Source organism: Hyperolius riggenbachi, chromosome 4 (genome assembly GCF_040937935.1).
Source record: "Hyperolius riggenbachi isolate aHypRig1 chromosome 4, aHypRig1.pri, whole genome shotgun sequence".
Lineage (NCBI taxonomy): Eukaryota > Metazoa > Chordata > Amphibia > Anura > Hyperoliidae > Hyperolius > Hyperolius riggenbachi.
Window position 1 is genome coordinate 27,089,469 of NC_090649.1, and position 13,292 is coordinate 27,102,760.

Below are 13,292 nucleotides of genomic sequence, written 5' to 3' on the forward strand. Positions count from 1 at the left end.
TTAAATATTTACAAAGTACATTGAATGTTTTGTCATCTCTGTTCAGTGGCAGCCTATTAAGTGTCCAAGAGTTAAAATACATGAACTATTGACCTTTTTCTATCTCTCCTCTGTCCTCAGAAGTGGTATTCTGCCAGGAAAACTTTTATGGCTGTAATTTGCTTATTAGTGATGTTTACTATATTCCCGACAAGGTACTGAGCTGTCACTTCCATGCCTAGCAATTAAAGTGTACCAGAGATCATAAGATACACAGAACCTTCACTTACCCGGGGCTTCCTCCAGCCCCATAAACATGTGCGAGTCCCTCGCCATTCTCCCACGGTCTGCCATTCGGCCGCGATCAGCCCCAGTAATTGCTTCAGTCGGGTCCAGTCTGGGTCTTCTGCACATGCCCAGACCTCCGGCGCATGCACAGAAGACCCAGACTGACGCAACTGAAGCAATTAGCTAATAGCGGCTGAACGGCAGATGGCGGGAGGACGGCGAGGGACTGGCACGTGTTTATGGGGCTGGAGGAAGCCGCAGGTGAGTATAGGTTCTGTGTATCTTATAATCTCTGGTTTACGTTAACTCTTTCAGGCAGCAAAATAAAACAAGTAAGCGTTGGTTCACACTTGGGCGATTCTTCAGCGATTTGCTGATTGCCGGCGATCAGCAAAGCGCCGCTACAATGTATCCCTATGGATACATTCACAGTGTCGTGGGTGCGATTTCCATCAATCGCAAACACGCTGCATGCAGCGTTTCGGGGGCGACCGCTCTGTGATTCTCGTTCTATTGAACGGGAATCACAAGTGCAAATCGCGCTGAATTGCGGCAAACGAGATTTGGGCTGCCGAATCGCAATTGCGGAATGCAAATACGATCGCGGTAAAGCGCCCATGTCAACCAGCGCTAAAACAGCCTGGTTATTTCTATGTTTTGCATTGTACATACACATGTACAGTGCGTATGCGTGCGATCTTGTGGTATTTGAGGTCGGATATCCTTCCGACCATGATCACCACAAACCCGCACACAGCACAGCTCCCCTGCGCGCTATGTGCAGTGATTCATATGGGGAACTGTACTACCGACTGGAGGGGGTGGGGCTAAAGATGGGCGGAGGGGAGAGAGAGCTGCCACTTCCTCCCCGCACATATTTGTTGTCAGGACGGGGTCACTGGAGGTGGGAGGATGGTGCTGTGTGCTACTCACACAGCACGACAGGCAAAATATATTTAACGTATCGGGCACCGTGTTAGGGGTACTTAAAAAAAAACACCTAAGTTTGGTGTGTTTTTTTTTTATATTGTATAGTGTTTAGTGCTACTGAAAATGATGCTTCTACATTTAAAGGCAAAATAACAATAATGATGTTAATAATTATATGTCATAACGTACTGTATGTGCGTTCTACAATAGGAGATGTAACACGGATCATAGGAGTTTCTAGAGGAAGATATTTTTAATACAACAGCACCCTCTGCTGGAGAAGAGTTGAAGCGCACTTACACAGGGAGGGGAAATAGAAAAATAAAAAAAATATATATATATATATATATATACATACATATACATATACATATACACACAGTGGGAAGCGGAACTATGCCAAACGTTGTTAATCGTCATGATTTTCCTGTATAAATTGTTGGTTGTTGCGATAAAAAATGACAGTTAAATATATCATATAGGACAGTGTTTCTCAACATTTTATTGGTATGTATTGGTACCCTTTTAAAAGCCTGTAGTCACCAAGTACCCCCTAGCATAGCAAACAATATCACACGTACCCCTTCACAAATATATATGTAATCTTAGTACATAATATTTGGTTCTAAACAATTTCCAAGCATTTACTATTGCTTTTAACTAGCCAAAATACGAATTTGTTGTTGTTTAAATAAGATTTATAATTTTCTAAAACTCTAAATTCGTTATTATTGCTTAAATATATCAAGCCCGATTACCCCCTGGAACCATCAGAAGTACCCCCTGGGGTACGCATAACACAGGATGAGAACCTAGGATATAGGAGACAAACACATTGATATTTGAGAAGTGAAATTAAGTTTATTGGATTTACAGAAAGTGTGCTATAATGGTTTAAACAAAATTAGGCAGGTGCATAAATTTGGGCACCACAAAAAAGAAATGAAATCAATATTTAGTAGATCCTCCTTTTGCAGAAATCACAGCCTCTAAATGGTCTGGATTCTGGTTGAAGGTATTTCAACCAGAATCCAGACCATTTATGCCTTAGTGGATTTTGAGCAGTGTTTAGGGTGGTTGTCTTGTTGAAAGATGCAGCCCCGGCGCAGCTTCAGCTTTGTCACTGATTCCTGGACATTGGTCTCCAGAATCTGCTGATACTGAGTGGAATCCATGTGTCCCTCAACTTTGACAAGATTCCCAGTCCTTGCACTGGCCCCACAGCATGATGGAACCACCACCATATTTTACTGTAGATAGCAGGTGTTTTTCTTGAAATGCTGTGTTTTCCCTCCATGCATTACGTCCCTTGTTATGCCCAAATAACTCAATTTTAGTTTCATCAGTCCACAGCACCTTATTCCAAAATGAAGCTGGCTTGTCCAAATGTGCTTTAGCATACCTCAAGCGGCTCTGTTTGTGCTGTGGGCGGAGAAAAGGCTTCCTCTGCATACAGCATCTCCTTGTGTAAAGTGCGCCGAATGGTTGAATGATGCACAGTGACTCCGTCTGCAGCAAGATGATGTTGCAGGTCTTTGGTGCTGGTCTGTGGGTTGACTGACTGTTGTCACCATTCGTCGCTTCTGTTTATGCGAGATTTTTCTTGGTCTGCCACTTCAAGCCTTGAGAACTTGAACTGAGCCTGTGGTCTTCCATTTCCTCAATATGTTCCTAACTGTGGAAACACAGCTGAAATCTCTGAGGCAGCTTTCTGTATCCTTCCCCTAAACCATGATGGTGAACAATCTTTGTCTTCTGGTCATTTGAGAGTTGTTTTGAGACCCCTATGTTGCTACTCTTCAGAAAAAAATTAAAAGAGGCGGGAAACTTACAATTGACCCCCTTAAAGGGATACTGTAGGGGGGTCGGGGGAAAATGAGCTGAACTTACCTGGGGCTTCTAATGATCGCCCGCAGACATCCTGTGCCCACGCAGCCACTCACCGATGCTCTGGCCCCGCCTCCAGTTCACTTCTGGAATTTCTGACTTTAAAGTCAGAAAACCACTGCGCCTGCGTTGCCGTGTCCTCGATCCCGCTGATGTCATCAAGAGCGCACAGCGCAGACCCAGTATGGTCTGTGTCTGCGCGGTACACTCCTGGTGACATCAGCGGGAGCGAGGAACACGGCAACGCAGGCGCAGTGGTTTTCTGACTTTAAAGTCAGAAATTCCAGAAGTGAATTGGAGGCGGGGCCAGAGCATCGGTGACTGGCTTCACGGACACAGGATGTCTGTGGGGGACCATTAGAAGCCCCGGGTAAGTTCAACTCATTTTCCCCCGACCCCCCTACAGTATCCCTTTAAATACTCGTTCTCATAATTGGATTCACCTGTGTATGTAGGTCACTGGTCACTGAGCTTACCAAGCCAATCTGAGTTCCAATAATTAGTTCTAAAGGTTTTGAGAACAATAAAATGACAACAGTGCCCAAATTTATGCACCTGCTTAATTTTATTTAAGCAATTATTGTGCGCTTTCTGTAAATCCAATAAATGTCATTTCACTTCTCAAATTTCACTGTGTGTGTCTCCTATATGATATATTTAACTGACATTTTTATCATAACAACCAACGACTTATACAGGAAAATCAAGACGATTGACAAGGTTGCCCAAACTTTCGCATCCCACTATATACAGTGGAGGAAATAATTATTTGACCCCTCACTGATTTTGTAAGTTTGTCCAATGACAAAGAAATGAAAAGTCTCAGAACAGTATCATTTCAATGGTAGGTTTATTTTAACAGTGGCAGATAGCACATCAAAAGGAAAATCGAAAAAATAACCTTAAATAAAAGATAGCAACTGATTTGCATTTCATTGAGGGAAATAAGTTTTTGAACCCTCTAACAATAAAAGACTTAATACTTAGTGGAAAAACCCTTGTTTGCAAGCACAGAGGTCAAACGTTTCTTGTAATTGATGACCAAGTTTGCACACATTTTAGGAGGAATGTTGGTCCACTCCTCTTTGCAGATCATCTCTAAATCCCTAAGGTTTCGAGGCTGTCTCTGTGCAACTCTGAGCTTGAGCTCCCTCCATAGGTTTTCTATTGGATTAAGGTCCGGAGACTGACTAGGCCACTCCATGACCTTATTGTGCTTCTTCTTGAGCCACTCCTTTGTTGCCTTTGCTGTATGTTTTGGGTCATTGTCGTGCTGGAACACCCATCCACGACCCATTTTCAGTTTCCTGGCAGAGGGAAGGAGGTTGTCGTTCAGGATTTCATGATACATGGCTCCGTCCATTTTCCCGTTAATGCGATTAAGTTGTCCTGTGCCCTTAGCAGAAAAACACCCCCAAAGCAAAATGTTTCCAACCCCATGCTTGACGGTGGGGACGGTGTTTTGGGCGTCATAGGCAGCATTTATCTTCCTCCAAACACGAGTTGAGTTAATGCCAAAGAGCTCTATTTTGGTCTCATCAGACCACAGCACCTTCTCCCAGTCACTCACAGAATCATTCAGGTATTCATTGGCAAACTTCAGACGGGCCTGCACATGTGCCTTCTTGAGCAGGGGGACCTTGCGAGCCCTGCAGGATTTTAATCCATTGCGGTGTAATGTGTTTCCAATGGTTTTCTTGGTGACTGTGGTCCATGCTAATTTGAGGTCATTCACTAACTCCTCCCGTGTAGTTCTAGGATGCTTTTTCACCTTTCTCAGAACCATTGACACCCCACGAGGTGAGATCTTGCGTGGAGCCCCAGAGCGAGGTCGATTGATGGTCATTTTGTGCTCCTTCCATTTTCGAACAATCGCACCAACAGTTGTCACCTTCTCTCCCAGCTTCTTGCTAATGGTTTTGTAGCCCATTCCAGCCTTGTGCAGGTCTACAATTTTGTCTCTGACATCCTTGGACAGCTCTTTGGTCTTTCCCATGTTGGAGAGTTTGGAGTCTGCTTGATTGATTGATTCTGTGGACAGGTGTCTTTTATACAGGTGACTAGTTAAGACAGGTGTCCTTAATGAGGGTGACTAATTGAGTAGAAGTGTCTAACCACTCTGTGGGAGCCAGAACTCTTAATGGTTGGTAGGGGTTCAAAAACGTATTTCACTCAATGAAATGCAAATCAGTTGCTATCTTTTATTTAAGGTTATTTTTTCGATTTTCCTTTTGATGTGCTATCTGCCACTGTTAAAATAAACCTACCATTGAAATGATACTGTTCTGAGACTTTTCATTTCTTTGTCATTGGACAAACTTACAAAATCAGTGAGGGGTCAGATAATTATTTCCTCCACTGTATATGTATTTATTTTCAATAAACTGTATAAACAGCACCAACCACAGAAGGGAGACATCACTATCTCCTGGCCAATGGAGGTGACCACACAGAAACAAGGCAATGGCTACACAGGCTGGAGTAAGGGAGGATCTCACTCCTGAAAAGTTCTCCTAATGTGCTACCCCTCTATTGCCTGTATCTGAAAAAAGGATCTGCAGGTTAAATAAAGAGGTATATTTGTAAAACGGCGGTGCTGGGAAACGCTCAAGTTGTTCCAACTATATATTTAAAGAGAAACCGTAACCAAGAATTGAACTTCATCCCAATCAGTAGCTGATACAATCAAGAAAAAGAAGTTGATTGACACAAGATGCCTGCAGACAGGTAGGGGGTAGCAGGTCACTCTAGCTGTGCCTCCAGACAGGTGAACTGGAATCCATATAAAAGTAGAACCAAAAGCATCCGGGCACCAACAACAGCAGTAATGCTTAGTAGACCTTTCATTCCTCCCCATACCAATTGACATGCAAGTGTAATGCCTAACGTCGTTTCACAGCACAAACCTGCTTCCTCAGAGGCAACCAGTAACCTGGTTACTAAGACAAAGAATAGCGGAACACTATCTGGGAGCGAACTGGCAGACCCATAATATCACAAACGTAGCTAAACACTTCCGCGAGATCCATCAGGGCGATATGACGAGCTTTACGTTTTGTGGGATTGAAAGGGTTGTGCCATCCGCAAGAGGAGGTGATCTCTATGCGAGATTATTGAGAAAGGAGGCCATGTGGATCTTCAATCTGAACACCAGAGTTCCACATGGCCTCAATGTGAGAAGGGATCTGGCATCCATTACTTGAGGACCCTGCATTATAATGTATCATCTCAGATATAGTTATGGTGTATTTCCCCGTTTTTCCGCACTTTTCGGTGTCCCCTTCTCCTGATCTGCTTAACTAGGGGTCCATTGCTCCTTTCTTATTACGTTCTTTTATTTCATCTTATTTTATTGTGTTTATTTATACTTTTTAATTTTGTATTTTGTACTTGCAAATCAAATTTAATACATAGGTGGAAAAGAGAACTATGTTAGTATCTCCTCCTGCAACCCTAACCACTCCTACATTATTGGGTGGATCTGGGGCGGGCATTTTGTACTAACATCCCTATATATATGTCTGTGTTGCTATTCTTGTGTCAGCTATGAGTAAGGACTGACAGTCCGAAACATGTCAGCGATGTAAAGTTTGCCAAGGTTGTTGTTTGATACGTCCATAATAAAGATCTACACTTTTCTGACAAGTGCGGACCATTCTTCCTCTTCTTCATCTAGTTCTGGTTGTTGTGTGTACCTAGTGTGGGTAATGTGATGTCTCTATGCAGGATGACGTACATAACACAAGCTACATAACCAGGCCACTAACCCAGGGCGAGTGCTCCTTCATCTGGTGCTGGTTGCTGTGTGGACCTAGTGTGGGTAATGTGACGTCTCCTAGCAGGATGACGTACATAACACAAGCTACGTAACCACGCCACTCACCCAGGACGAGTGCTCCTTCATCTGGTGCTGGTTGCTGTGTGGACCTAGTGTGGGTAATGTGACGTCTCCTAGCAGGATGACATACATAACACAAGCTACGTAACCACGCCACTCACCCAGGACGAGTGCTCCTTCATCTGGTGCTGGTTGCTGTGTGGACCTGGTGTGGGTAATGTGACGTCTCCTAGCAGGATGACGTACATAACACAAGCTACGTAACCACGCCACTCACCCAGGACGAGTGCTCCTTCATCTGGTGCTGGTTGCTGTGTGGACCTGGTGTGGGTAATGTGACGTCTCCTAGCAGGATGACGTACATAATACAAGCTACGTAACCACGCCACTTACTGAGGACGAGTGCTCCTTCATCTAGTGCTGGTTGCTGTGTGGAGCTAGTGTGGGTAATGTGACGTCTCTATGCAGAATGACGTACATAACACAAGCTACGCAATCTCGTTACTCACCCAGGACGAGTGCTCCTTCATCTGGTGTTGGTTGCTGTGTGGACCGTTGGCGTGTCCTCGCCAGAAGCAGTTCTGGCAAAGCTGGTAGTTGTGGCACTGTTGGCAGCGGTAGCGGAACCCCATCATACTCTCACAGCGGCAGAAGGAGCACTCCACAGGATGGAAGACTGCAGGGAAGGGGCAGATCAGGTCCGACATGTTATATTTATTCTATGCAGGCACTTCAGCCTACCAGCAAAGCTTACTTAACAACTTCTGGAACGCGGGAAGTGAAATCTACGTCGTGTTTAGGACCTTTTATCCCTGCCAGGGCGTAGATTTCAATTACCACACCTCACGCTACCGCCGCTCACACCTATCTCCCGTCGCTACAGCCCACTTGCTCAGCTATCGCTATGACAGCAGAGCTCCATGAGCCAGTCAGAACCCAATTTCATTGTCTCCCGACCCTGTGACCACTGTGATTGACTGTAATTGGCTCACAGTGATCACAGGGTCAGGAGCCAATGAAATCGGCTCCTGACTGGCTCACGGAGCTCTGCTGTCCTACCAGGTGGGCTGCAGCAATGTGAGAACGGCAAGAGAGACGGGTCAGTGCGGCGTGACGTTGGTGAACCCTGTTTTCTTACCAAAAAGTCTCTGGTCCTTAATGCGGACCTGAACTCAGAACTTCCTCTCTGTTCTTAAAGATAAGCAACAGCATAATAACTTTTAAAGAAAAACATTTGCTACAGATGATACAAAACCTGCAATAAATCTTCAGTGTGTCCACTTCCTGCTTTCATGGAAGCAGACATAGAAATAACAACTTGTGTTTACCAATTACCTCTCTGCCGTAACAGTCAGCTGATACAGCTGAGAGATCAAATTACACTTGTGATTAGTCACGGATGAGGGCAAATTAGACAGGCCAAACTTTCTAAATACATACAGGGTGCATTTCCACAGGTTTTCCTTCTGTCCTGTGCAAGAGTTCAGGTCCACTTTAAAGGGCCAGAGACTATTGGTAAGGAAGTGGTTAACCTTTCATTTGTCCAAGAAATGGATGAAAGGAGGAGGAAGGCTGAGAATGAGGGAGGAGGAAGGCTGAGAATGAGGGAGGAGGAAGGCTGAGAATGAGGGAGGAGGAAGGCTGAGAATGAGGGAGGAGCAAGAGAAGAGAAGTAACAGAATAAAGATTGGAGAAACAGAAAAGGAGAGATACACATAAGACTTTATTTACACATGCATCTCCAGTGGTTACAGTTGTGCACAAGAGTGTACACAACCTGGCAGAATTGCTGATTTCTTAACCATTTGTCATAGACTATGGCTTCAATTCAACAAGCATAACCGCATTCGATAAAGCTGAAAACAGCTGATTTTTCAGAGCATTTTGTAAAATGTCAATTCATAAAGACCGTTACCGCATTGCAAGCTGAAATTACTGTCAAAAATAGAGAAACACAGGGTCTCGACCTGGACTTTTAGGCCAATTGGCCAATTTTATTTTGCAAATACCACAGTGCAAAATCACAACGTTTCGACCTGATGGTTTTTTTCAAGCACTTGAAAAAGACCATCAGGTCGAAACGTTGTGCTTTTGCACTGTGGTATTTGCAAAATAAAATTAGCCAATTGGCCTACAAATCAAGGTCGAGACCCAGTGTTTCTCTACTTTGGACTGTTGTTACACCCTTGGTGGATACTGGTGTGGACTGGTTGACTCCCTGGTGCTGTGTTTAGCTTGGGTTGCAGCATTAAGGGTTTTATCTATTAAGCTAAAATTACTGACCAGTGAGGTAAATTACCGCCTTGTGCGGTAAACACCTCCAACACATGTCAGCATCAGCAAATGTCAATTCATCAAGGTTACAGCATGCAATAAAGCCCAGGAACATGTTCAATGATTACCGGCAGCTCTGAAGCAGAGATGGATTACCTATGACTGACAGGAGCAGAGAGCCAATAGGAACAGCCTCTGTCTCCTGCAAGTCCCTGTGACGGGATCCGAAGCCTTCTCAGTCAAGCTTTTCTACCCTCCAGAGAGCAGAGGACAGAGATCCTGAACAAAAGAGTTTCCCTACGGCCCTTCGGACATTTAACCCTTTAGGTTCCTGTTTGAAGATGCAGAGGAGCTAGTGGGAAAATCACCTAAGCATGGCATGTGTAATGTCTCTCGGAAGTTCATCTAAGCTGTGGCAATTAAATAAAATGTTAAGAAAGACCAATAGACAGATTTTTAGGGAGCAGAGGCAGTATAACAAATATGTACATTCTAAAGGGATGTCTGGGATGCGTCTTATTATTGTAATGACGTCACTACACGGAGAACAGCATGTAACAACACAGAAACAACTCCACACTGCTCTGCTGCTGTTACCAAACAGGTTTTTGTGAATGGAAGCCAACGGTTTCGATAAATTACAGAACTTCTACCGCACATGTGAAAACCTTGATCAATTAAACAAAAACAAAAAAAGTCTAAAATGCCGAATGCAGTATTTTCCTGACTTTTTATTTTTAAACAGCCTTTGATGAATTGAAGCCAAAGTCTTAACCAGCTGAATGACACCTGGCAGCAGATCAGAATAACGAGAAGCCATGATTTGCTGAGAAGCAAGGTAGAGATCAGCACCCACAAATAAGCACTCACCGTTTTCGACATGGGCGAGCCTGTGCATTAGAGGTAACCAGACAAGGCACTGGGGAGGGGGGTCGGCTGTTATCGTGTCTAGGAACATGTTCAGCGCGATCTTCTTCTGCAAGACATGGACACCACAGTTCAGGCTGGTCTCCTACCAGAACGGGTCAGCTACTCTTACCCAACAACTTACAGAGGCATCCCCCCCACTCTTACCTGCGGTGGGAAACACGTCCGTGCTGAGTGCTCCGTATACCCGAAGGAAGGACCCTCAAACACCGTGGTGGGCAGTTTCAGGACCTCCCGCAAAAAGTGGTCAAATTTTGCGTAGACCATGAAGCCGGTGGAGTCCGACACCTGCGAGAAGATATCTGGGAGGGAAAACAGACAGGGACACGGGTGAGAAAAGCATCTCAGGAGAATCCCGACATCATGGTCTGAAGAGACGCAAATAGGAGGCGACTTTCACAGAGACGATTGTTATATTAAATTGTAAAGGTTATTACATACATTATTATTTTAAAATTAGTCAACAGATATAAATTTTTACCACAGTTAACAGATTTAATTAATGATTGTTACTAAAACAACTAATGACACATTTGTTGGTAAGGTTCCCAGCACTGGCCAATCATAATCTGCATGGCATTGGCAACTTTCTCTTGACAAACTCCAAAATTTTGGTAAAAGTGCTTTAATAATGACTGAGCTAAAGAGAACCACCCCAGAAGACTCTATCTGGTTTTGGGAATCCATAATAACCTAATTTAAAGACAGCCTTTCTCCTTTTCCCCATTAGCAGCTTCAATAGAGTCATCTCGTTTGAGATAAGTGGGCTGCTTTTGACCTTACTTGGCTGTAAATTCTTGGAATGCTTTGATTTCTCTCTCTGCTAAGATAAAATACAGACATTGGAAGCAGAAGTCGTCTGTTATTGTCTCACACTGCCCCCTAGTGACAAGCGGAAATAAATACATATTACAGCAGTACTAATTAGAAGCTAGGAAATCTAACAAAGAAGAAATAAAAAAGTGCTAAAATAATTGGGCCTGGAGCATTTGCACGCCTCTAAATAAATTGGCTGCTCAAGCCTTAAAAAAATGTTAATAGATGAAAGTGCAATACTGCTTAGAGCAATGGTTGTAATGATAAAGCTCAGACAGTTAACTTGTCTGCAAATGTAATTACTTTCTCCAACTGGCTCCATATTTAGGTTGGATCTTATGTGGAAAAAAAGAAGCAGCAGACTTGGATATACAGTTGGGTATTTAGCTCTATATATAAGCTGCACTTGTACCATCAAGCTGGGTGTACGGTTAGATAAAAGGTTCCATATTTAGACTGTACCTGTGCAATGTACCGATGCTTCTGGCCATAACAGTTGGACCAATGGCCCAGTAATTAGGCTGGATCTGTGTTATAAGTCAGCAGACCTGGAGATGCCCTTGAAAAATTACCTATATTTGGGTAGCATGGATGGGCAGGTGGATCAATGGGAATGCGCCAGTGGAGAGACTGTACTAAATTTAGGCCTAGGCTGCACTTCAGTGGTTCTGTACATCGATTTGGATAAGTGGGTTTATATTTAGGCTGCATTGGTACCAAGATTATATTTAGAGTGGGTCTGTGATGTAAACCAGAATATCTGGATGGACAATTAGACAATTTGCTCTGCATGTTACAACCCAATAGTTCCAGGTGAATTGTTCCATATTTAGGCAGTGTCCTCACTATTAATCTGTGGTTCTGCATGTACAGTAGTATAAATGGCCCAGTCTCTGTGCTATAAGCCAGTGGAATCAGATGTACTGTTGGATAAAGGACTCTTTATTTAGACTGGAACTGTAATACAATCAATAACATCTGGATGTACTATTGGGCAAATTAGTCTAAATTTAGACAGTATCTGTATAGCAGTTCCATGGTTTCGGATGGACACTTGGATAAATGGCTCTTCAGGCCTGGAACCCACTAGAGGTTTATTTTTGAGCGTTTAAAGGGACACTTAAGTCAAACAAAAAAAATGAGTTTTACTCACCTGGGGCTTCCAATAGCCCCCTGCAGCTGTCCGGTGCCCTCGCCGTCTCCCTCCGATCCTCCTGGCCCCACCGGCAGCCACTTCCTGTTTCGGTGACAGGAGCTGACAGGCTGGGGACGCTAGTGATTCTTCGCGTTCCTGGCCACAATAGCGCCATCTATGCTGCTATAGCATATATCATATACCATATAGCAGCATAGAGGGTGCTAATGTGTCTTGGAACGCGAAGAATCACTCGCGTCCCCAGCCTGTCAGCTCCTGTCACTGAAACAGGAAGTGGCTGCCGGCAGGGCCAGGAGGATTGGAGGGAGACGGCGAGGGCACCGGACAGCTGCAGGGGGCTATTGGAAGCCCCAGGTGAGTAAAACTCATTTTTTTTGTTTGACTTAAGTGTCCCTTTAAGGAGGTCTTTCAATCGCTAGTGATTTCCCTAAACGCTCTGCCAATGTAAATGGATGGGACGGATTAAGGAAATCGCAATCGCAGGACATGGAGCATTTTGAGAGCATTTCCATTCTAGTAAATTGTATAGGAGGACAGGGAAAGTGATCCTAAAATTGCTTGCAAAAGCGCTACCACAAATCGCTAGCGATTGCAATAGCATTTTGCACTTTTTAGTGGGTTCCAGGCCTCAGAGATGGCCGATGAGATTAGAATGCTTTGTGACTGGATCAATCAAAAATGGAAGGAGATGCAACTGAATGGCCCAAATCGGAGCAACATACAACCTGTATGAAATCTGCATGCAAGATGAAAATATCTGCACCTCACTGACCATCTGTGGTGGTTAAGCATTTCCTGCCTCAGGGATGTAAAGAATTCATGTTTTTCTCTTGCCTTACATGTTGAAAAACCTTCATTTTTTGAATTTGCCAGAGACTTAATGACTTTTGAATAAACAACTCTAAATGCTAAATAAACAAAAACATACAAAAACCTAAGAAAATAAAAGAAGGCTAAGCACGATAGGATCAGTATTGGGAAGACACTCTGGGTCACTGGCCTGGTTAATCCTACGTAGATCTAGGACAGAAGACATGGTTAGGTGACCCCGATACCAGGTTAGATGCCACTGCCTGCACATTCCAGCCTGGGCCGTACCTCAACCAGATGGGTTAGGATGTTAATGACCGGTGATGAGCACCACCTAGTGCTAGATACAGGTTATACGGGTGGCAGAGTGGGGTTAGTAGACGGATA

At 44.0% G+C, this 13,292-nt stretch overlaps 1 protein-coding gene across 11 annotated transcripts in view; it reads right to left on the reverse strand.

The window, feature by feature from the left end:
* DTNB (dystrobrevin beta) overlaps nt 1-13,292 on the reverse strand; it is a 289,602-nt gene that overhangs the window by 133,655 nt on the left and 142,655 nt on the right. For all 11 annotated transcript variants that reach the window (XM_068279912.1, XM_068279909.1, XM_068279910.1 and 8 more), the window contains 3 exons: nt 10,271-10,425; nt 10,067-10,172; nt 7,432-7,598 (listed from right to left, as the gene is read on the reverse strand). In XM_068279912.1, coding sequence (XP_068136013.1) covers nt 7,432-7,598; nt 10,067-10,172; nt 10,271-10,425 — 428 coding nt within the window. The remainder of the gene's footprint in view (nt 1-7,431; nt 7,599-10,066; nt 10,173-10,270; nt 10,426-13,292) is intronic.